General features: G+C 44.2%; 2 protein-coding genes across 4 annotated transcripts in view; both read right to left on the bottom strand.

The window, feature by feature from the left end:
* AKAP11 (A-kinase anchoring protein 11) overlaps positions 1 to 17,690 on the bottom strand; it is a 77,913-nt gene extending 60,223 nt beyond the window's left edge. The window contains exons 1-5 of one of the 3 annotated variants that reach the window (XM_081327989.1): positions 17,635 to 17,680; positions 9,065 to 9,346; positions 2,010 to 2,137; positions 1,476 to 1,574; positions 46 to 156 (exon numbers count right to left, since the gene is read on the bottom strand). In XM_081327989.1, coding sequence (XP_081184115.1) covers positions 46 to 156; positions 1,476 to 1,535 — 171 coding nt within the window. In that variant the 5' untranslated portion in view covers positions 1,536 to 1,574; positions 2,010 to 2,137; positions 9,065 to 9,346; positions 17,635 to 17,680. Of the gene's footprint in view, positions 1 to 45; positions 157 to 1,475; positions 1,575 to 2,009; positions 2,167 to 9,064; positions 9,347 to 17,634 lie in introns of all 3 variants that reach the window. The other 2 variants (XM_081327988.1, XM_081327990.1) reach the window with 2 other exon arrangements.
* A 3,516-nt stretch (positions 17,691 to 21,206) lies between these two features.
* DGKH (diacylglycerol kinase eta) overlaps positions 21,207 to 25,171 on the bottom strand; it is a 111,918-nt gene continuing 107,953 nt past the window's right edge. Inside the window, exon 31 of the mRNA XM_081327994.1 lies at positions 21,207 to 25,126. The gene's annotated coding sequence lies outside the window, so the exon portion shown is untranslated. The remainder of the gene's footprint in view (positions 25,127 to 25,171) is intronic.

Below are 25,171 nucleotides of genomic sequence, written 5' to 3'. Positions count from 1 at the left end.
ACACACACACACACACACACACACACGGCTGCAAAACAGCCTAACCTCATTGAAATTTTTGTCATCTTTGGCCAACTCTTCTGCCGAGACGGTGCAGAGCGGTTTTTGACTTTGCAGAAATGGCATCGTTGGAGAAAGGGAAGGTTCACCCAGGTTCTGCTTTTCAGAGAGAGAGAGAGAGAAATAAGTACATAAATAAATAAGGGGTTTGGTCAACGCGATGGCTTTTTGCAACCCTTTCTGACAACGTTGATGGGGAAGCGCATTCCACTTCACAACGCTCGTCACTCGCCGAACAGCCGCAGGGATTCGCCTCGCAAGGGTGGCCAAAAAAAAAAAAAAGGCCGTGAAACGAGGCAAAACTCACTTAACAACGGCCTCGCTTAGCGACAGAGATTTGAGACTCAGCTGTGGTAAATGTGAATCCCCCTTTTGCAACCTGGATGGGGAAGCCAAATTTACTTAACAACCGTGTTGCTAGCTTAACCGCTGCAATGATTCACTGGGGCAAGAAAGGCCGTAGAATGAGACGAAACCCGCTTAACAACGGTCTTTCTTAACAACCAAAATGTTCGGCTGAGTTGTGCTCCCACGCTACGCTTATCTGTAGCTATTCTCTGAAGACTTTCCCCTCCCCCTTTTTTTTTATTCAGGATTCCGTAGAAACTATTATTTTAACCTGAGGTCTTAAGGTTTTAATTTTCCTGTAGTTCAAACTAAGTGTAAGAATTTTGAGGGGGGGGAGGTCATCTTTTTGAAGGCTCCCCAAAAGCTAGCAGACTGGGGGTTTTGCTGAGGAGAAGAATCTCAAGAGGGGTGGTTCCACAGATTCGGTTTGAAGGATTTATTTCGTTCAATTTTAATTAACTTTTACTGTAATTGGGCTATTCTATTTAATTTTTATCTTAACTTTTGTATATTGTATTTTTATTGCATTTTATTGCCCTGTACACCGCCCTGAGTCCTTCGGGAGAAGGGCGGTATAGAAATTAAATTAAATTAATAATAATAATAATAATAATAATAATAATAATAATAATAATAATAATAATAATAATAATAATTTATTACAATTGCTCATTCCAGCAATACCCTGGATGAGGGTATCGAAGGAGATTTGAGACAAGAGCTTGTTTTCCGCTAGGAAAAGAAGAAAAACTATCCAGGAGAAAAAAAAGAAATTCAAGTGTTGTTGAGGTTGCCAAATTGTTTGTAAAACTCCCCGGAGGAAATATCTCATTGGCTCCGAAGGGACTTGCGTCAACCCATTGACTCCATCTTTAAAAATTCTTTTTCAAGGCTGACCTACGGACTGTGGGGTTTACTGAACCTGATCCAGCAGCTTTCTTGCTCAACTGCCTGAAACAGGCTTTCCTTAACGAAGTAAAGAAAAGAAAAAAGGAAGAAAGCTTTATCCTACACAACCAAAGAGAGAAGCTTGGCCAAATCAATATGATAAAAGAACTGGGTTTTACCTTTTTCACTGCTCCTCTAGGATTCTTCTGACAGCCTTGGACCCTGATATGACCGTCCATGTTTTAATTTTTATTTTCACTGAATGAACGCAATAATCTCTGAAATACAAAAACGGATTACGCTTTTTAATTAATCTACCGCTGGCTACACTGTGCAATATCAAGTTTATAAAAAGAGGAGGAGGAGGAGGAGGAGGAGGAGGAGAAGCAAAAAAAGGAGGAGGAGAAGAAGGAGAAGCAGGAAAAGGAGGAAGAGGAGGAGAAGCAAGAAAAGGAGAAGGAGGAGAAGCAGGAAAAGGAGGAGAGGGAGGAGGAGGAGGAGGAGGAGGAGGAGGAGGAGGAGGAGGAGGAGGAGGAGGAGGAGGAGGACAGAAGGGTTGAGACCAAGAAACACTCTGAAATGGCGCCCCTTGTGATTCTGGCTTTCTTACGGATGTAAGAGTTTTAATTCAGCTCAAGGTAACATCTCTTCAGTTGTCCCAGCCCCCCACCTCACCCCACCCCGTCCTCTCCACGACCACCGATGGTGCCTACCCGAATGCAAAAGCCCTGTGGCCTTCAGCCCGCAAGGCTCCCTTCTTGAAGGTCCATGCTGCTTCAGATGGAGAGGGCCTTCACCCCTTGTCCTTCTAGGTCGCCCCTGGTCTTCTACGGGCCACCATCTTGAGAGAAGAAACAACTTCATGGGATGCTTGGAAAGAGAAGGCAGAGCAGAAAGAGAAAGCCAAGAAAACAGGACTTTATCAGGGCCAGCATTTTTTTTTAATCAGGTGATGCTTTGCACCTCTTTCATCTTCCATCAACAAGACTGAACGGATTATATCTACTAGAAACTTGCCGCATCACCAGGGTCACACGATCCAAATTCCGACGCTGGGCAACTGACTCACATTTGTGACGGTCGCAGTGCCCCGGGGGGGGTGTCACGGGATCCCCTTTTACAACCTTCTGACAAGCAAAGTCAATGGGAAAACCAGATTCACTTAACAACCGAGTCACTAGCTTGACAACTGCAGCGATTCATTTAATAGCTATGGCAAAAAAGGCTGTAAAATGGGGCAAAACTCACTTGACAAGTGTCTCGCTTAGCGACAAAATGTTGGGTTTCAATCGTGGTCGTAAGTCGGGGACTACGGTAATGTGTGCAGCAAACTCGAAAGAATTTGCTAGGACGCACCAAAAGAAATCGGTTGAATTATCTTAAATTATTCTTTTTTCCTTGTCATCTCATATATAACGCTTCCCTCCGATTCTAACGGCTTTCCATTCTCATTAGTTGAATCATATACAGGTAGTCCTTGACTTATGACCAAAATTTCTGTTGCTAAGCGAGACATTTGTTAAGTGAATTTTTGCCCCGTTTTATGACTTGTCGCAGTTGTTAAGTCAATCACTGAAGTTGTTAAGTGGGTAACCCCGTTGTTAAGTGAATCTGGCTTCCCCCCATTGCTTGTCATAAGGTAGCAAAAGGGGATTAGGTGACCTCGGGATTTTGCAACCGTCGTATGTCCATGTCAGTTGCCAAGCCTCTGAATTTTGGTCACATGACCCTGGGGATGCTACGACGGTGATAAGCGTGAAAAAATGGCATAAGTCACTTCGTTCAGTGCTGATGTAACTTTGAATGGTCACTAAATGAACAGTTGTAAGTTGAGGGCCAGAAAAGACAGGCCTAGTTGCTTACCACGACATTTCTGAAGCCTTTTGCTACCGAAAGTTAGAACAGAGCAAGCAAAAAGGAATACTTTTCTCCACAGCAAGAAATAAATAGAAATAAATCCTACTTAAGGAGCAGCATGAAATGCAGTAAGGCTATTTATTGCTCAATAAACAGAGCCCCAAGGAAGGAAATGCTAGTTTTTAAAACAGTATAATTTGTAAAAGAGCAAAACAAAACAAACACCTTTCCTTCGGTAACTGTCTTGTCGACTGAAACCCGATCTTTATGCCGGAGAACCCAGCCACCCGTCTCAGACACAGCAATAACGATAACAAAAAGAATTAAGACAATGAATTGGCTTTACTAAACACAAATTGCCACAATTGTGTTTCTCCTGGGCACCGAGAATCCGACAGGAGTGACATAAATCTCCTGATAATGTAGGAAATGGTTGCTGTTCTCTGGAAGAGATTTCAGCCAAATTCTCAGAAAACAATTTTGTGGCCTTAAAAGGCCCAGCCACTGCGAGGTCACTTCCACAAGACGGTTGTTATTCCTCCTGCGGAGCAAACAAACGGTTGTAAATCAAGGACTCTCTGTCTCCCAAGTCATTCTCGCTGGAGGAATATAAACCTGCTGGTTTTAAAAGCAGTTTTTTAAAAGTTAAAACCAGTTTCCGAAATGTTATGTGGCTCTACGGTCTGTATACAAAAAGGTAAAGGTAAAGGTTCCCCCGCACATGTGTGCTAGTCGTTTCCGACTCTAGGGGCCGGTGCTCATCTCCGTTTCAAAGCCGAAGAGCCAGCGCTTGTCCGAGGACGTCTCCGTGGTCATGTGGCCGGCATGACTGGACGCCAAAGGCGCACGGAACGCTGTTACCTTCCCACCGTAGTGGTCCCTATTTTTCTACTCGCATTTTTACGTGCTTTCGAACTGCTAGGTTGGCAGAAGCTGGGACGAGTAACAGGCGCTCACTCTGCTACGTGGCACTCGGGATTCGACCCGCCAAACTGCCGACCTTCTGATCGACAAGCTCAGCGTCCTAACCCACTGAGCCACCACGTCCCTCTCTCTGTATACATACAGCTAGCTAATTAACCAATCCCAAACTTTCTCTTGCTAAGCGAGACGTTCGTTCAGCGAATTTTGCCCCGTTTGATGACCTTTTTTGGCCAGAGTTGTTAAGTGAATCACTGCACTTGATGACATTTCATAACTGCACTTAACACTGCAGTTAGTAACACGGTTTTTAAGTGGATGTGGCTTCTCCATTGACTCTGCTTGTCGAAAGTTTCTCTGCGTGACCCCAGGACACTGCAACCGTCGTAAGTGCGAGTCAGGAGCCAAGCAGCTAAATTTTGGTCACGTGACCAAGGGGATACTGCAAAGGTCGTAAGTGTGAAAAGCGGTCATAAGTCAGTTTTTTTCAGTGCCGTTGTAACTTTGAACTGTTTAAAAGCCAAGGACAACCTGTACAGATAAATTGTCCTTAAATACAATCCAGTCCAGATTCTTAATCTGGATTACGTGATTGCTCTGGATTTTAAGGTCAATCTTTGCCAGCTCTAGTTTTGGCTTCAAAAACCACTTTTTCAGGGCATTTCAGCTCTTCAGCAGAAGTGGGGTATACAAATACCAACTTTTTTTGCTGACCTGGCACTAAAAAAAGGTGATTTATGACCGTGTTTCACACTTACGACCATCCCCGTGGTCACGCGATCAGAATTCACACACCTGGCAGCTGGCTCGTATTTATGACAGTCGCAGAGTCCAGAGTCACGGGATTCCCCGGGTTTCTGCAACGGTCATAAATACGAGTCAGTTGCCAGTGAGTTTTGATCGCGTGACCCCGGGGATGCTGCAGCAGTCGTAAGTGTGAAACACGGTCATAAGTCACCTTTTCCAGTGCCATTCTCACTTGGAACGGTCCCTAAATGAATCGTTATAAGTCGAGGATTATTGATGTTTTGGAAAGATTTAAGGTGTTTTCACTGCTTTCCCAGACAATGTTTATGTTTTTCTCGTCCAGCATCATAATTTCAAGGGTGTTGTCACATTATTCTTTTAAGACGTTGGCTGGTTAATTAGTTGGAGGGTGACCATAACAAATAGGATCTATAATCATACATAAATGCAGAAAAAAAATGTTGCCGAAACTCAAGTCATATTCCACTGAACAAAATTAGAATGTTAGGAAAAACAGTGTGTTAAAATCTAGCGTTCCTACTCTACAGCGATAATTATGAGTAGATGTTGCCCTTACTTAAATACTGTTTTAATCTTATGCAAAACAGGACTATAATTACATGTGTTTAGCTCTTGCCAATCTATTGTCATAACTACAATAGTAATAACTACTCTGTTTTTCTGTCTTCCTCTCTGGGGAATGCTGGGCAATGAAGTCCACACATCTCTAAAAGTTGCTGATCTAAGTGAAGTTTTAAGGTCAGTCGGGAGAAAATTATGCAATGAATGTTGTTTTAAAAATTCCAAATAGCCTAATTAATGGGGGGGAAATCTCCTTGTAATTGTTTTGCCCAACTGGTCAGAAAACACAACTGTTTTCTTCCATGTTTTGGGGAAAATTCTAGAACAAAGCTAATATGAAAGGAAAAATCTCTTTCCAATTCATTTACATCGCAAAATTCTTTTCCTGATGTGTTCTATTATACACCGTAGGCTACATCTCACCTTAAACTATATATTAATATTACAATACTAGGAAGCCAATAAAAATAGATATTTTTGGACAAGAGGCCAACAAACATTAAAAAGCATCCGAAAACCTCAAAGGAAGAATAGATAGATAGATAGATAGATGATAGATAGATAGATAGATAGATAGATAGATAGATAGATAGATAGATAGATAGATAGATGGATGATGGATAGATAGATAGATAGATAGATAGATAGATAGATAGATAGATAGATAGATAGATAAAAAGGAGATTGAGTGGATGGATGGATGGGTAGGTAGGTAGGTAGATAAAAAGGAGAAGGTAGGTGGGTGGACAGATGGATAGATAGATAGATAGATAGATAGATAGATAGATAGATAGATAGATAGATAGATAGATAGGATAGGATAGGATAGGATAGGATAGGATAGGATAGGATAGGATAGGATAGGATAGGATAGGATAGGATAGGATAGACAGACCACCTTTATTGTCATTTTTACTGTGGGCACATTGGCACACATTAAAAATGAAATTTTGTTGCTTGCTCTCAAAAGTGTACACATACATAACATGCATTTAAACATGCTATATACAACATATGTATAAACCTGCATCCTTACATACAAATAACATATAAATAACATTAAAAAGGTAAAGGTTTCCCCGCACGTGCGTGCTAGTCGTTTCCGACTCTAGGGGCCGGTGCTCATCTCCGTTTCAAAGCCGAAGAGCCAGCGCTTGTCCGAGGACGTCTCCGTGGTCATGTGGCCGGCATGACTAGATGCCAAAGGTGCACGGAACGCTGTTACCTTCCCACCGTAGTGGTCCCTATTTTTCTACTTGCATTTTTTACATGCTTTCGAACTGCTAGGTTGGCAGAAGCTGGGACGAGTAACAGGCGCTCACTCTGCTACTCGGGATTTGACCCGCCAAACTGCCGACCTTCTGATCGACAAGCTCAGCATCCTAACCCACTGAGCCACCGCGTCCCTTAATAACATATTAGATCTGATTATAACTGCTGTAAAAAAGATCAGAAGCCACTTCTTTAAATATCTTTTCATGTCTTACGACTAAACACAGGGAGATTCAGGACTGATAAAAATACCTTTTTAATGAACATAATAAGAGTCTTCAAGTATGGAAGTTGGGGTCAGCAAATCTGGTCTAATATCCTCCAACTTGGTTTGGAAAAGAAACTAGAGAATACTATTGACTCACTCACTGTTGTGTTCGTATCATGAAGTGTTTCTCCAGAGGCTCCACTGAATGAGGAAGCACGGCTGAGTAATAAATTACAACAACACATATAATCCCATATAATTTAAAGTGGATGTGGACATGCTCAGGAAGGCAGTTACACAGGGCAAAAAGCTGCAGGGATGATTGTCTAATACTAATTAAATCTCTTTTTTTCGCACTAATTGAAGTTTCTGCAACATGTTCAGAGGCAACTTGACATGCAATATATTGCAGAATCTAACCAAGTGGTTCTTGTAAAAAAATATAATGTTTATGGAAGGAATTTTTAACAAGACAAAAATAGGAGAAAAGATATAAAGAAAAAACAAGAAGAAGGAAGGAAGGAAGGAAGGAAGGAAGGAAGGAAGGAAGGAAGGAAGGAAGGAAGGAAGGAAGGAAGGAGGGAGGGAGGAAGGGAGGAAGGAAGGAAGGAGGGAGGGAGGGAGGGAGGAAGGAAGGAGAAAAGAGAAGGGAAGAAGGAAGGAGGGAGGGAGGAAGGAGGGAGGGAGGGAGGAAGGAAGGGAGGGAGGGAGGGAGGGAGGAAGGAAGGAGGAAAGAGAAGGAAGGAAGGAAGGAAGGAAGGAAGGAAGGAAGGAAGGAAGGAAGGAAGGAAGGAAGGAGGGAGGGAGGGAGGGAGGGAGGGAGGAAGGGAGGAAGGAAGGAAGGAAGGAGGAAAGAGAAGGGAAGAAGGAAGGAGGGAGGGAGGAAGGAGGGAGGGAGGGAGGAAGGAGGAAAGAGAAGGAAGGAAGGAAGGAAGGAAGGAAGGAAGGAAGGAAGGAAGGAAGGAAGGAAGGAGGGAGGGAGGGAGGGAGGGAGGGAGGGAGGAAGGAAGGAAGGAAGGAAGGAAGGAAGGAAGGAAGGAAGGAAGGAAGGAAGGGAAGGGAAGAAGGAGGGAGGGAGGAAGGAAGGAAGAAGGAAAGAGAAAGGAAGAAGGAAGGAGGGAGGGAGGAAGGAAGGAAGAAGGAAAGAGAAGGGAAGAAGGAAGGAAGGAAGGAAGGAAGGAAGGAAGGAGGGAGGGAGGGAGGGAGGGAGGAAGGAAGGAAGGAAGGAAGGAAGGAGGAAAGGAGGGAAAAGGAAGGGAGGGAGAGAGGGAGGGAGGGAAAAGGAAGGGAGGGAGGGAGGGAGGAAAGGAAGGAAGGAAGGTTAGTTCTGACCTTTCTGACAATGGTTATAAATGCATTTATATTTTATCCTCTCATTTTACGGTTACATTATCATTTCCTTCTTTCCATTAGCTAGCTGTCAAAACTTCCAACCCTTACATCACAAGTTCATTTTCCTCTTTTTTTCAACAAAAAGTCCCTAAGGCTTTCCTATCCCTGACGAATGCAGCTGTTGATCTTCCTCTAATCAAACAGCTTAATTTTGCCATCTCCACTAGTTGTGTCGTCTTCACCAACCATCCCTTCGCTGTGCGTATTTCAGAGTATTTCCATTTTTGCCCGTACAACAGCCTCGCAGCCACAATCACACATAAAAATAATCTTCCTTAGCGTTCCTAACAGCATAGGCAGGTCTAACCCAACTGTTTCTCGTCAGGGAAAAAAAACCCACAACTTCCACATATTAACGCTGCACATACAAAAATATGTGTTATTATCCATCCATCTACCCATCCAAACAACTAATTGCAGCACCCATGGAACACAACTGGAACGACGGATAAATAATAACACATGCTGTTAGAACAAGTGGACCAGGTGCATTTTTTTGTGTCTCCTCAGAGAGGGCACAAACCTACGGCACACAATTTCAGTCTCCTTTGGAACGTGCCTAGTTAGAAAACAAACAACTCATTAAAAGAACTTAATTATAGTTTATCTGCCCTCCTCCAGTCTGTTCCCGTGTCCTGGTCTAAAAGATGTGCGGTTCTCACTCTTTCAAACAGAGAAATCATCAACCATCGTTAATAGATGATGGTCCTGGTGTATTTATTATTCAAATTTGTGGTTTTGCGTGTGATTTTTTTAAAAAAAAAAAAGCCGTAATCCGCACATACTCACCTAAATTGGCTATGAAATAGAACACCTAAAATCTGAATTCCATCCTTCGTTAAATCTTTTTCAGAGCAGGGAGAACAAATGAACGCTTCTGTTCTTCAGACACCATTTATCCTAACCCGCAATCGACACAGCCACACCGATGCCAGCTCCTATTCGGAAATGCCTAGTTATATCGGACTGCATGATCTGACGGGAAAGGAATTATCAGCCAGCGGTTTCCATTTTCCTAATACTTTAAAAATACAATCGTAATTCCACGGCGTTCTCGTCTTCTCACATTTCCTAGGGAGACAAAATTAGACCACCTATTTATGTTTACTTCCTGAGTAAAGATCACCGCGTCCATCCGATATGAATAGGGTGGATGATGTTATTGCTGTCCAGGCCATCAAAACATCTTTTGATCGCTGGATTGCTACAGCAGAAAAGACAAGATCTGAAACTAAGGCAAAGTTAACAACCAGGAAATCGCTGGAATACAGCTAGCCATGCCCTATACAAATAAAATTATTCAAATATATATATATATACATAAATAGCCTGTTCGATGGCCTTCAAGATAGGCTGAAAACAGGAAATAAAGATTTGCCCCATGTTTGGGGCCTAGCAAGGTAATCTAAATAGTTAACATTTGAAACATATCTTCCCTTGCAGAAAGCTAACAGAGCGAGAGAGACCCTGTGGCTCAAGAGGTAAATAACACTGCCTAATATGCAATCAGTATATGTACTGTATATGTATATATGTGTATGTATAGATTGATATCCTCCTCGTCCTCCTCCTCCTCCTCTCCATAAATCCCCCTCCCTTATTAGCACTGATGATATTACCTAGTTTGGTTAATGAAAGGTTTGCAAAACAACCAATCTCCGAGAGCACCAAGGACCCTACAGTCGTCGTCGTCGTCCTCCTCCTCCTCTCCACAGCCCCCCTCCCTTCTAGCACTGATGATGTTCCCTAGTTGGGTCATGAAACGTCCGCAAGGAAACCCCCAAGCTCAGAGAGCACCAAGGACCCCACAGTCCTCCTCCTCCTCCTCCTCCTCCTCCTTGCAAACTCGTCTCCTTACTAGCTCTGATAATGTTCCCTAGTTGGGTCATGAAAACGTCTGCAAGAAAACCTCCAGGTTGAGAGAGCACCAAGGACCCCACAACTGCCGCCGCCTCCTTCTCCTTGCAAACTCCTCTCCTTACTAGCTCTGATGATGTTCCCTAGTTGGGTCATGAAACGTCTGGAAGAAAATCTCCAAGCTCAGAGAGCACCAAGGACCCCACAGTCCTCCTCCTCCTCCTCTCCCCCCCCCTCTGCCTTCTAGCACTGATGAGGTTAACCTAGTTGGGTTATGAAACTTCTGCAAGAAGACAACCAAGCTCAGACAGCAGCTGGGACCCCACATGCCAACCCTCAGCTCTTCCCCTTTATTCCTAAGTTTTTACGCCAATAAAAGGCAACCCTAAAGAGAACAATCCAAGCATTAAGAAGCCCCACCAAACATCAAACATCACACCCCATCTGGAGAATGGGTTTAGTGAAGTCCCCAAACAAGCGATTGGTGAAGCGCAATTCCTGCAGGCAGAAACGACCGTACTTATTCTTGCATTACTACGTGGGTAACACACTGCGTGTGGGTGTAAAACTGCCGGACGAAAACAAAAGCAGAAGCCAGCGTCATTGTCGAACCGAACTTGGACGCACAAAAAACACAATTTTGACTCCGAGGAAAGTCTCGGAGGGCGAGGCACGTGGCGAGACCTAAACAGCACAACCTCAGGTGACCCGCAACAGGATAAACCTATCATCTGCAACATCAGGATAATCGTTCAAGTCAATCTGACAGAGTGGAGGGATAGAAGAGAGGATTAAAATGCCGTCATTGTCTGCATGAGGTTGCAGAAAGCTGAGGGGTGTTTGCATTTTGTGGGGGTTTTTTTCCTGCCTGGTGGGTATTCCTGGGACGCTGGCTGGTTATCAATCAGAATAAAGCTGGAAGGGACCCTGGAGGTCTTCTAGTCCATCCCCCCTGCTCAAGCAGGAGAACCGTATAGAACAGGGGTAGGCAACCTCGGCTCTTTTATGACTCATGGACTTCAACTCCCAGAATTCCTGAGCCAGCCAAGCTGGCTCAGGAATTCTGGGAGTTGAAGTCCATGAGTCATAAAAGAGCCGAGGTTGCCTACCCCTGGTATAGAATCATAGAATAACAGAGTTGAAAGGGACCTTAGAGGTCTTCCAGTCCATCCCCCCACTCAAGCAGGAGACCCTTACAGAATCATAGAGTAACAGAGTTGAAAGGGACCTTAGAGGTCTTCCAGTCTATCCCCCTACTCAAGCAGGAGACCCTGTGACATTTGAGATAGGGGCCTGTATTTTGAAAACCATTAAAAGGCACCAACCAACATCTCCGTTGTTTTAAAAATGCCAGGTAGTCCTTAACTTACAACAGTTCATTTAGGGACCAAAGTTGGAAAAAGTGACTTACGACCGTTTTTCACAATTGCGACCGTTGCAGCATCCCCAGGGTCATGTGACCAAAATTCAGAGGCTTGGCAACTGGCATGTACTTATGACGGTCACAGCGCCCCGGGGTCACGCGATCCTCTTTTGAGACCTTCTGCCATGGGGGGGAACCGGATTCAATTAACAACCGTGTTACCAATGTAACAACTGTGGTGATAAAATGGGGCAAAATTCACTTAACAAGTGTCCCACTTAGCAACAGAAATTTCGGGCTCAGTTGTGGTCGTAAGTCTGAGGACCACCAGTGAAAGCAAGGGTTTTTTGTTTTGTTTTGTTTTTTAAATGTCAGCCAGATCACTTAAAGATTGACATTCCCGGAGACGAGCATTGCCAAATTAATTTTAAAAGTAAGACAATTGCTGTCTGCCCTCCTTCTGCGCAATCTGTCTGTCTGTCTGGCACTTACAGGTGGTCCTCACCTTACGACTGCAATCGAGCCCAAAGTTTCCGTTGCTAAGCGAGACATTTCTTGAGTGAGTTTCACCTCGGGTTACGACCTTTCTTGCATTTGTTGCATTGTTGTTAAGCAGATCCCACTTCCCCCATTGACTTTGCTTGTTCAGAAGGCCACAAATGGGGATCATGTGACACACACACACACACCCGGGACGCTGCAACCGTCGTAAGTACATGTCAGTTTCCAAGCATCTGAATATTAATCACGTGACTGTGGGGAGGCTGCAACCGTTCTAAGTATGTGCCAGTTGCCAAGGTTTCGAATTTTGATCCCGTAAACCGTTGGGATGCTGCGCTGGTCAAAAGCGCCGTTATAACTTCGCCTCGGTCACTAAATAGACCGTTGCAAGTCAAGGACCGGCTTGCAATATGTTCTTAGGGTCCCTGTTGAAGATGGGGAAATGTCACATTGAGTCAAAGCATTCTGGTCTATTTTTATTCCTGCTAAAGTCGCGTCTGTCACTTTCCTGGGCACCGGCCTGTTTCCTGAAAGCCGAAACCCGGAGTTTATGCTTTCCGTCATCCCGGAAAAAGCCCTCTTGGGATGGAGTGGAGTCGGAACAGGTGCCGCTAATGCCCCCGGCCACCCCCAGGTTCAGAAGGGGCACGGATCCCTTGCCAGGAAGCTCTAAGCTTTCCACGAGGTCCCGGAGTTAGAGGCAGCTCTCTTAGCTTGGGGACCGAGCGGTCTCTTATAAAGGAGAATGTTTGTGGCCCAGGGTGGAAAGGAGGGGTCCCTGGGGCCCTCTGAGCTGGGGGGCAGACGTTTCATGACCCAACTAGGGAATATCATCAGTGCTGGAAGGGAGGGGAGGTTGTGGAGAGGAGGAGGAGGAGGAGGAGGAGGAGGAGGAGGAGGAGGAGGAGGAGGAGGAGGAGGAGGAGGAGGAGGAGGACTGTGGGATCCTTGGTGTTCTCTGAGCTTGGCTGATTTCTTGCAGACGTTTCATGACCTAACTAGGGAACATCATCAGTGCTGGAATGTAAAGGAGTTTGCAGAGAGGAGGAGGAGGAGGAGGAGGAGGAGGAGGAAGAGGAGGAGGAGGAGGAGGAGGAGAACTGTGGGGTCCTTGGTGCTTTCTGAGCTTGGTTAATTTCTTGCAGACGTTTCATGACCCAACTAGGAAACATCATCAGTGCTGGAAGGGAGGAGGAGGAGGAGGAGGAGGAGGACTGTGGGGTCTTTGGTGCTCTCTGAGCTTGGTTGATTTCTTGCAGACGTTTCATGACCCAGCTAGAGAACTTCCTCAGTGCATTGATGATATTACCTAGTTTGGGTTAATGAAACGTTTACAAGAAAACCCCCAAGCTCAGACAGCACCCCGAACCCCACAGCCCCCCCTCTTCTCCTTTCCCCCTCCTCCCCAATAAACCCCACTTCCTCCTAGCACTGATGATCTTACATACAGGTAAGCCCTTGACTTACAAAAGTTCATTTAGTGACAAAGTTACAACGGCACGGGGGGGAAAAGGGGACTCGTGACCATTTTTCACACTTACCACCTTTGCAGCTTCCCCGTGATCACGTGATCCAAATTCAGGTGCTTGGCCCCTGGTTCATAGTTATGACGGTCACAGCCTCCCGGCAGGTCAGCTAACCCCTTTTGCGACCTCCTGACAAGCAAAAGTCAAAGGGGGGAAGCCTGTTTCGCTTAGCCACCACGTTACTGACTTAAGAACTGCCGTGGTTCACTTAAGAACTGAAGAAAGGTCGTAAAAGGGGGCAAAACTCAACAAACGTCTCACTTAGCAGCGGAAATGTTGGGCTTGAGGTCGTAACCCGAGGACTACCTGTATTTTCAGGCAGGCATGCCTATGCATCTTCGTAGGCCTCCCCGACAACCTCAGTTTCTTGTGTGGCTCCTTGAAACAAATGAATTGCCCAACTTCGCTCTGATGACAACCGCAATCAAGCTAACAGGAAATGGGAGTTTCAGGATGAAAGCATCAATAGAAAAACTCTGCTTTGCCTTCCTTCCAGTCGCGACAAACCCAGATTTTGAAAAACTCCTGCAATTTCCTCGCAGGATGCAATAAAAAAGTAGGCGGAAACCGAACACAAGGAGATTATTGTTTTATGGAATACGTCTGGCCGATATTCCAACTCTACAATAACATCTATCTACGGTCTCGCAAAAGGGAAAAGGTCAGGATTCCATTTTTTTCCCCCGCCCGGCGGAAAAGTCCATCGAACAAAGAAACAAGCCAACATCCCAAATAAGAAGCCCGCTGGTTATTTCCTGCTTGGAAAACTATTTGGAAAGTTAGCGGCTCTCCACCAACAATGCAATTTACAACCCCGAATTTATCTGGCTAAAGCGAGACGTTTGTTCAGTAAGCTTCGTCCCATTTTACGACCTCTTCTTGCCGCCGTTGCTAAGGTAGTCGCTGCAGTTGTTAAGGGAGTAACACGGTTGCTAAGCGAATCCGCCTTCTCCCCGTGGACATTGTTCATCAGAAGGCTGCAAACGTGACCTCGGAACACTGAAAACTGTCATAAATTTAAATAATAAACAATAAATAAATAAGTATCAAGCATCCAAATGTCAATCCTGGGACCACGGGGGAGGGGGGCCTGCAACGGTCGTAAGTGTGAATCATGGTCACAAGTCAGTTTTTCAGTGCCGTTGCAACTTTGAATGGTCAGTAAATGAACTGTTTTAAGTTGAAGACTTGCCTGTAACTTAGTCATAGGTAGAAATTGTTTAATGCAATGACCTGATACAGTGTGCTCATAGTAAGGGCTGACGCAGCTGTAGGGGCCTAGCATGGTGCTAGAGTTGTATGTAACCAGCTCTTCAATCTATTCTGCTTCCTTTTTATGTCCACAGATTATATGTAACTTGAGATCCAATTCTAACTTTCAACCGTAAAGAAAAATTAAATGCAAAGTATAACGATACGCCATCCGATAACCAGAACGATGCAAATGACGGAGGTATTTATAACACAGGTGACGCCTGCATAAAACACAAGCAAACTGATCCTTCAACGGTAAAAAAAAATAGACAATTTCTGAACAAGGGGGAATCGGTCAGCTTAGCAAAACTGCAGAACAGGCCTGACCAAAGGAAAGTGTGAACTGCTTGTTGCCAACCGAAAAGTAACTCTTTCACTGTTTCCCCCCCCCTCTCTCTCTTTGAAGTATTTACGTTCCCCTGCAAATTACACACCCCATGGCTTAAATCAACAACGCAGAAACCATTCTGCCTAAATTATTCACAAAGAAAGTCCAGGTGAGCCAAGAAGGGGAACATGGAAACTAACTCAGCCTTCCATCCTTCCGAGGTAGGTCAAATGAGGACCCAGATTGTTGGGGGCAATTAAGCTGACTTTGTAATAATGCCGCTTGGGGTGTGTGTGAAAGCCCTAATAAGCAGGCATATACATAGAATGAAGGCTACTGCTAAGCTTGTAAGCTGCCCTGAGTCTTCGGAGAAGGGCGGGATATAAATGGAATTAAAATTAAAATAAAAAAAAATCAAGGAGAGAAGCAACCTGGAACTAAGGAGAAACTTCATGACAGTGGGAGCAATTAACCAGTGGAACAACCTGCCTCCAGAAGCGGTGAATGCTCCAACACTGGGAGTTTTTAAGAAGAGACTGAACAGCCATTTGTTTGAAATAGTGTAGGGTTTCCTGCCTGGGCAGGGGGTTGGACTAGATGACCTCCAAGGTCCCTTCCAACTGTATTATTGTTGTTGTTGTTGTTGTTATTATATTATTATTACTATATGTCAGTATTTGAACCGCCTCTACTCCACTTAAAAATCTTTGCTCTGCTTTCTTAGCACACAAGGTTGTTGAAACACTGGCAGACGTTTTAACTCTTCAAAAAGCAACACAGCGAGTCCTCAACTTACAACAGTTCATTTAGTGACCTTTCAAAGTTACAACGGCACTGAAAAAAAATGACTTTTCAAAGTTACGACCTTTGTAGCAACCCCTTTATCAAAATTCAACCGCTTGGCAACTGTCTCATATTTATGACTATTGCTGTGTCATAAATATGAGTCAGGAGCATTTTTCCCAGTTACGACCTTTGGGGGGGGTTGAAAATCCCCCATTTGATCATGTGATCCGAATTCAGACACTTGGCCGCTGATCCATACTTATGACCATTGCTATATCTTAAGGTCACGTGATCCCCTTTTGGTGACTTTTGGACACGCAGTGTCAGTGGGGAAGCCGGATTTAACCGGGTGACTAACTTATAACTGCAGTGATTCGCTTAACGACCGTGGCAAGAAAGCTCATAAATGGGGCAAAACTCACTTAAGCAATGTCTCGCGTAAGCACAGAAATTTTGGGCTCATAAGTTGAGGACTACCTGCCTATACATATTTATTTTTTATTTTTATTTTATTATATATATATTTATATACACACACACAGACACATACATATATACATATATGTGTGTGTGGATAGATAGATAGATAGATAGATAGATAGATAGATAGATAGATAGATAGATAGATAGATAGATAGACAGACAGACATACACACACACACATATACATATATACATACACACACATATCGATAGATAGTTAATAGATAGACAGACACGGATGGACAAGATGATAGATAGATAGATAGATAGATAGATAGATAGATAGATAGATAGATAGACAGACAGACAGACAGACAGACAGACAGACAGACAGACACGGATGGACAAGATGATAGATAGATAGATAGATAGATAGATAGATAGATAGATAGATAGATAGATAGACAGACAGACAGACAGACAGACAGACAGACAGACAGACACGGATGGACAAGATGATAGATAGATAGATAGATAGATAGATAGATAGATAGATAGATAGATAGATAGATAGATAGATAGATAGACAGATAGACAGACAGACAGACACGGATGGACAAGATGATAGATAGATAGACAGACAGACAGACAGACAGACAGACAGAGACGGATGGACAAGATAGATAGATAGATAGATAGATAGATAGATAGACAGACAGACAGACAGACAGACAGACAGACAGACAGATATAGACATACAAACAGGCATATATAAAATCTGGGTGGGCAAGCCCTTGTGGGGCCTTACTAGGAGACACTCCCCTTGAATGGCCAGGAACTCGGGGATCCCAGCTTTCCCCCCCCAGGCCCCCCAAAGCCCTGAAGCGCCTGGGAAGGGGCGTGTGGCGGTCCCCTCTGCTCCTGTCTCCACCCCCCCAGTTCAAAAAAGGAGGGGAGGGGAGGTTTGCTGCATGCAAAGCCCTGCAAAAGGTGGGAGGGCTCCTCCTCCAACTCAGAAGCGGCGGCGGGGGAGGGGGGAAATCCTGCTAAAAGAACCCCCCCCCCCCACCAAAAAAAAAGCCTTGCAAAGGGGAGAATTAAAGACCGGGGAAGGCAGCTTAGCGAAGGCGGAGAGCGGGTGTGTGTACGTGGGGGGTGGGGGGTGGCTGCATCTGGGGGACCCTCCCCCAGTTGCAAAGCGGGGACGAGGCAGGGGGGGAAGCCTTCGGGGTCGCCCCCAGCCCCTAGCAACCCGCTTTGTTCCCCCCTCCCCTCTCCCCGGCGGATCCCCCTGGCCTGGCCAGCCTGCGCATCCTCCTACCCTGGCCGGAGCTCTCCAGCTGGCTGCTCCGTGGCTTCGCCGCCGCCGCTTCCTCCTCCTCCTCCTCCTCCTCCTCCTCTTCGCCGCCGCTTCTCGCGAGAGCGGAGACTTCCTTGCAAGACACCGGGGTGCGCTGGGCTGGGGGGGGGCTCCCCGGGCAGCGGCTGGGCTCTGGGGTGGGGGTCTCCCCGCAGCCTGGAGCGCGCGCCCGTGCGCCCTGCTTTGCGCTGCGCCTGGAAAGCGGGGGTACCCCGTATCCCCTTCGGTATTGGGGCTCTCCAAAGCGCCCTGGGGGCGATCCCGGTTGGCAATTGGGGGAGGGTCCCCCAGATGCAGCCGCCGCCGCCCCTCCCTCTCCGCCTTGGCTAAGCCCCTCTCCTCCATGCCCCCGCGTTTTGGGGGACCCTTCAGACGCTTCAGTGGGGCGCAACTGGCTTAGCCTGGAAGGGCAACCCCCCCTCCCCAAGTTCTCTCTGGGGAGAAGACCGAACGCTACTTGGGGGAAGGGGTGTCTGTGTGTGTGTGTGTGTGTGTGTGTGTGCTGAACCCGAAGATTGTAACTGCTACTCAGCGGAAGTGGTTTTGGGGGCGCTGCAAGAGGTTAAAGGGGGCTGGGGGGGGTCTTAACCTGCAAAACGCACGAAGTCTTTGTGGGGGTTTCTCTCTTGCGGGTGCCAGCTGCAGTTTGACCGGGCAAGGTTTGGAGAAGGGAAATTCGCTGAGTTTGCAGATCTGGGTAAGAGCAGGTGAACCAAACCAACCCTGTTCCTATTTTAAGCCATCATTATTTATTATTATTTTTATTTTTTTTCCTACATTGTGTTTGTATTGTCTGTAAGCCATCTAGAGTGGCTGGGAGCAAGTAGGGGGGGGGGGGCTATCTAAATCAGGGGTCTTCAAACTTGGCCCTTTGATGACTTGTGGACTTCAACTCCCAGAATTCCTCAGCCAGCCTCCATTTTGTTTGTTAGATTTAAGACAGGGGTCTTCAAAGTTGGCCCTTTGATGACTTGTGGACTTCAACTTCCAGAAATCCTCAGCTGAGGAATTCTGGGAGTTGAAGTCCACAAGTCATCAAAGGGCCAACTTTGAAGACCCCTGATCTAAATTCTTTAAAAGAAATAAATAAAAAATAAAATCTAAGCCATAGAATAATAGAGACTCGTGGAGGTTGAGACTGGTGGACTTCAATTCCCAGAATTCCTTGGGTGGCTGGGGAATTCAGGGAATTAAAGCCCGCAAGTCTTAAAACTGAAATTAAAATTGCAATTGAACAGTCATTTATCTGCAGTCACGTTACACAAACAATGTATTGGAACAACACAATGTATTTTAAGTTTTGTAATAACAAACCAGGGGTAGGCAACCTCGGCTCTTTTATGACTCATGGACTTCAACTCCCAGAATTCCTGAGTCAGTAGCTGACTCAGGAATTCTGGGAGTTGAAGTCCATGAGTCATAAAAGAGCCGAGGTTGCCTACCCCTGACATAAATGAAGGAGAAGAAAACAAATGCGCGTTGCTAAAACGCACTAAGCTACCTCAACAACCACTCGAAAGGTGAGTAAAACAAGGTCCTTGTAGCAGGTTGTGCCACTGAATCTCTTGCTTTTGCACTGGGCAAGCGAAGCTCGTGGCCTTAAATAAACTCAGATTAACGTGGCTTGGGCCCCGAATTGTCTTCCTCCCACAATTCCATCTAACTGAGACACTTAATCTAAGGAGAAAGAAAGGCAGGCAAAAAACATTTTGAACTAAGGCTGTTCCTGCCGTTTCGGCCTAAGAATGGAGTCAAGAATCTTGCAGTGAATTTGGAAGTTCCTGGGGGTCAGGAAATGGGGCCCTGAAATGAATAAAACAAGGGGAGAGGGGGGCTTCCAAGGGCCTCCATGTGGTTAGTAGATGTAATGCAATAGGCTAACCCTGCAAGGTGAAGGGTGCGTTGTGCAACTGAGCGTCTGCAAAGGAATCAAGACTGGGCCCTGCAGGCATCGGACGACGGTTGAACGAGCCACAGTGTCCACTGCGAAGCCAGATGGTTGATGCATGACTTTGGCCGATTCCAGAACCTTTCTTGCTACAATGAAGTGAATCACTGCAGTTCTTAAGTTAGGAACACGGTCGTTGAGTGAATCCGGCTTCCCCCATTGACTTTGCTTGTCAGAAAGTCTCAAAAGGGGATCACGCGACCTTCCAGGAGACGCTGCAACTGTCATAAGTACATGCCAGTGGCCAAGCCTCTGAATTCTGATCATGTGACCATGAGGGGAGTTGCAGCGGTTGCAAGTGTGAAAAATGGTCACGTCATTTTGTTCAGTGCTGTTGTGACTTTGAATCTTGGCATCACTAAATGGTTGTAAGTTGACACCTGTAAGTAGTTACCTAGGAGATAGATGAGTTAGAAATAGATAATAGGTAGATAGATAGACGGATATATATAGATTATATGATTGATTGATAGATATAAAGAAAGAAAAAGAAAGAAGAAAGAAAAAAGAAAAAAATAAGTAGATATAGATGGTAGATTAGATAGAAGAAAAAGATAGACAAAAGAAAAGTTTAAGTTTATTTGATTTCTATACCGCCCTTCTCCCGAGGGACTCAGGGCGGTTCACAGGGCATATATAAATATATAAAGAAAGATGATATATGGATAGCTAGAAAAATAGACATGATAGATGGTAGAGATGGATGATAGACATGATAGAGTTAGGTAGGTAGAAAGAAAAGGTAAGTAGAGAGATGATAGGACAGATAGGTAGGTAGGTAGGTAGATAGATAGATAGATAGATAGATAGATAGATAGATAGATAGATAGATAGATAGATAGATAGATGATAGATGATAGACATGATAGGTAGGTAGAAAGAAAAGGTAAGTAGAGATAGATGATAGGATAGATAGATAGATAGATGATAGATAGATAGTTAGATAAGAAAAAGGAAGGTAAGTAGAGATAGAGATATAGCTAGAGAAAGATGATAGATGGTAGAGATAGATGATAGACAGGCAGGCAAACAGACAGATATAGAGACATGAAAGAAAAAGGGATGGATGGATGGATGGATGGATGGATGGATGAAGGTCTATCTAGCTAAGTATCATCTATCATCAAATATACACATACACATACATACATAAATATATATCCCTCTACGGATGGATGGATGGACGGACGGAGTTTAGCATTGCCACCAACATCGCTTAAGGTTTGGGGCAGGAATTGAGCTCAGGCGAGGTGCATATTGTTGTGCTAAAGTGGAGTGTGAAGGTTCAGTTGCCTTTTGTGCAGCCTTGCTGGCCTGGAATTGTGCCTTCTCTCTCTCTCTCTCTCTCTCTCTCTCTCTCTCTCTCTCTCTCTCTCTCTCTCTTTGTTTTTTTAAATTTCAAGTGTTCCTGTTCTCTTGTCCTTCCGGTGGTTGGGTCAACTGGATGCTTTTATTATTTTATTGTTCTTGAAGGATAACCCTCCCTCTTTAAAAGAAAAAAAAGAGGAAAGCCTGGGTGTTTAAATCCATTAAATCAAACTTTCAAAAAAGAAAAAAAAGGTAAAATAAAAAAAGGACACACTGGGAGTTTGTATGCGTGTGTTTATTTCAGAAGGAAGAGCAAATGGCACCCTGGAATGGAGGGGCCCTCATAAAAGTACAATAAAGTCAACCATTGTTTCCAACAGTGTACAAAAATACACGTCTCCGTGACCTCCATACAATAATAAATAAGTAATCATGCATCCAATAATAAAAAGGCACACAAAAAAAAACCCCACACCAAAACTGGTCACTTAGGAATCATAAAATTACGATTTAACAGAAACCGCCCAAATATTCTGCACGCAGCAATGTAACAATATATCCCAAAGGTGCAAAACACACATAAAACATCTCTCAAAATAGGATATGCAATAAATATCTCCTTTTTCATATATATATATTAAAAAATAAACCTGTGCTGCTGTAAGCAGTATGTAAACAACCGAAACTCACCGTTTCTTTAAAAAAAAAATACAAGTAAATATTTTCCCAAACTTACAGCGTTCTCTGCTCAGCAGATTTTTTATCATGGGTTAAGTTTTAAATTTTTGATGATGATGATGATGATGATGATGATGATGATTTAAACTATATTGCAGCCTTGGGTGATCTGCAGAATTTACTCCAAAGCTACTCTAATTTGGAGATCCTCGAGTTTGGATATACAGTGCTTTGAAAACTCCTATCGGTCAATGAATGAATGAACCGTTGTAAGTCAAGGACTTACCTGTAATTGCATATACCTGTAATCATGACATGCATGGAGATTATTTAGATTGTTTTAGCCTCTGGCTGACTCTGGATGTTTTCATGCGTATGAAGTAAATTCAAAACAAGCAATGTGCATGATTGAAATAACTCCCACTAACTTTAAATGAACTCTTGGCATCATTTATTATTTGGTTCCTTTATCTATTTAAAAATAGAGGGACTGGTGTAATCAACATTCTCCCAAGAGGAATGAAATCAAGCAGAGAAAAAGTTAGCTTCTGCTAAATCACACAGATCGGGAACAAAATTCTAGGGGGTGGGATAACTCTTTTATGAGTCCACAGCTGCAGACTTTAAAGCATTAGGTAAAAAAAAAACATGGTTTCTTTCCCTGGACATTTTAACAATGGTTTCATATGGGCAAATCCTAAATCTGTTTTAAAGTTTAATCTGCTCTTACCATTGTTGATGAAAAGTCTGAATGAATTGCAGAATAACAAGAGTTGGAGGGACCTTGGAGGTCTTCTAGTCCAACCCTCTGCTCAAGCTAGCAGATCACATACCATCCTGGATAACTGGCTGCGATGGGCAGTTGATGGTTAAAGGAATTAGCCCTCAATATTTGACCAATGAACAAATAAGCGATTGTTTCATGAAGACTTTGGGAAAAGTGCAGAGAAGAGCAACTTAAGAAGATTAAAGGCCTGGAGATTAAAACTTAAGAAGGATTTGGGTTGGGCTAGTCTAGAAAAAAGAAGGACCGGGGTGACATTAATAGCAATATTCCAATATTTGAAGGGCTGCCCCAAAGAAGAGGGAGTCAAGCTGTTCTCCAAAGCACCTGAAGGCAGGACAAAGAAGCAACGGATGGAAACTAGTCAAGGAGAGAAGCAACATGGAACTAAGGAGAAACTTCATTACAGTTTGAACAATTAATCAGTAGAACAACCTGCCACCAAAAGCTGTGAATGCTCCAACACTGGAAATTTTTAAGAAGAGGCTGGACAGCCATTTCTCTGAAATGGTACAGGGTTTCCTACCTGAGCAGGGGGTTGGACTAGATGACCTCCAAGGTCCCTTTCAGCTCTATTCTGATTGATTGATTGATTAAAAGGACTCAAGATGTGGCTGTGAGCACACAGTTGAATTCTCTCTCCTTTTTTAGGTGGGTTGCACGTGCTGTCCAAATTAAAAAGGGGTGGAACGCTATATTGGTTGGTTTTTTTTTAATCTACCCGAATCTATTGACTATTTTTTTCCCCAAGGACCAAGTATCGAAAGCTAATTCCTTTAATAGTAATTGCAAGTATTTCCCAATAAAACCTGATTTTAATTTACTACTGCAGCTTGATGTTTCCATTCTTGCCTCCCCAAACCCTCGTGAATTAGAGGAAAACTGGATAAGAATTGCAACGGCTTCAGTTTATCGTGAACTGGATAAGAATTGCACGGCACGTTCATTTTTAGAGAAAGCGCTGCGTAGCGCAAAACGCTTGTTAAAGGAACATCTTGTGTGTGAAACAATAAATTATTCAATTCCACTGAGTTAAAAAAAATAGCCTATTAAAAGCTTTAACTAACTGGCTTTTCCGTAAGCATTATCCCTGGACATCTTGGCTTAGTTAAAAGGTGGGGGGGGGAGTCTTACCACTTGAATTTTCTGAAATAGTTGGCAAAAATGGAGAACCTGACGTCTAGACTGGAGTTGTTTCCCAACCTTGGAAAATTTAAGTTGTGTTGGCTTCTAAACCCAGAATCCCTCAGCCAGTCATAAAGCTCACGAAACTTCCAAGGTTGAGTAACACCAAACTATAATCTCATCTCGATGTTCCTGATTATTTCTGTATTAAGAAATCCTATTTTCCACAATCCCCATTATTTGTCACTTGCACCATTTATCCAAGAATTGACACCAAACCGAGCATTCTATGGGAAAATATTTACAAATCTAAGCAGAAAGGTAATTGGCATAGGGCAGGGGTAGGCAACCTCGGCTCTTTTATGACTCATGGACTTCAACTCCCAGAATTCCTGAGTCAGCATAGCTGACTCAGGAATTCTGGGAGTTGAAGTCCATGAGTCATAAAAGAGCCGAGGTTGCCTACCCCTGGCATAGGGAATCTTATTCCATTTCTTCAAAACGGAGAGTGGCTTTAGGAGCATATGATTTTTCTTATTAACAGAATAACAGAGTTGGGAGGGACCTTGGAGGTCTTCTAGTCCAACCCCCTGTTCAAGCAGCAGAGGCTATACTATTCTGGACAAATTAATAGATTCAGAGCAACATAACTCAACGCCCTCCAGTCCTTTCCCGCTTAAGAGTTACATGGTGCCTTATCAAAAGCTTCTTTAAAAAGTAAATAGGATTTAAAAAAGAGAGAGGTTACAGGTTGTCCTCAATTTACAACAGTTCGTTTAGTGGCCGTTCAAAGTTACAACAGCACGGAAAAAAGTGACTTACGGCCGTTTTTCACCCTTACGACCATTGCAGCATCCCCAGTCACGTGATTTACATTCAAATGCTTGGCAACTGGCATGTACTTATGACGGTTGCACCATCCCACGGGGTCACGTGACTTCTGACAAGCAAAGTCAGTGGGGGAAACCCCACTTAACAACCAGATGATTCACTTAAAAACTCCGGCCAGAAAGGTGGTAAAATGGGGCAAAACTCAACTGAACCACTGTCTCGCTTAGCAACGGAAATGTTGGGCACCACTGCCGTCGTAGGTCGAGGACAACCCGTATACCTCATTCTCAGACGTCATACAACTCTTGCCCGCTGCAGAGCAGTTGTGTGTCTACTAGTGTGATCACCTTAGCTGTGAAAAGTTTTGTCGCCTCGACCCCTTGCATTTTTTATTTTTTGTTTTGGTTTGGGTTTTTGCATCACAAACTGGCAAGAAAACAGCTCTGGTTTTGCGACTCGTCGAGATGTGGCTTGGCTTTAGCGGATGTGTGTTGAATTTGTAACTCGGTGCGTTGGGCAATTTAACTTATCGAGGAGCAGGGAAATCCATTAAATCACGCCTCGCCGAAGAAGCAACGCCAGAGAAACATTGATCGGCCATTCAAGTGTCTTGCAACGTTGTTCAGAAGTTGCTGTTCCCACGATACTTAAGACAGCTCCCCGATAACCTAACTGAGCTTTCGATAACATTTCAATCGCTCCGGTTAGATTTTGCCTTCTCAGTGCTGCAGAGATTTCGTTAACTATCCTTCAATACCAGGACGTTATAAGTGCTGCAGCTGCCAAAAAAGCCAACACAGTGCTAGGCTGCATTAACAGAGGGA

This window comes from Vipera berus, assembly GCF_964194415.1.
Source record: "Vipera berus genome assembly, chromosome: 4".
In the NCBI taxonomy this organism is placed as follows: Eukaryota; Metazoa; Chordata; class Lepidosauria; order Squamata; family Viperidae; genus Vipera; species Vipera berus.
Note: the sequence above shows the minus strand (reverse complement) of the source record. Positions and strands in the feature narration are given on the sequence as shown.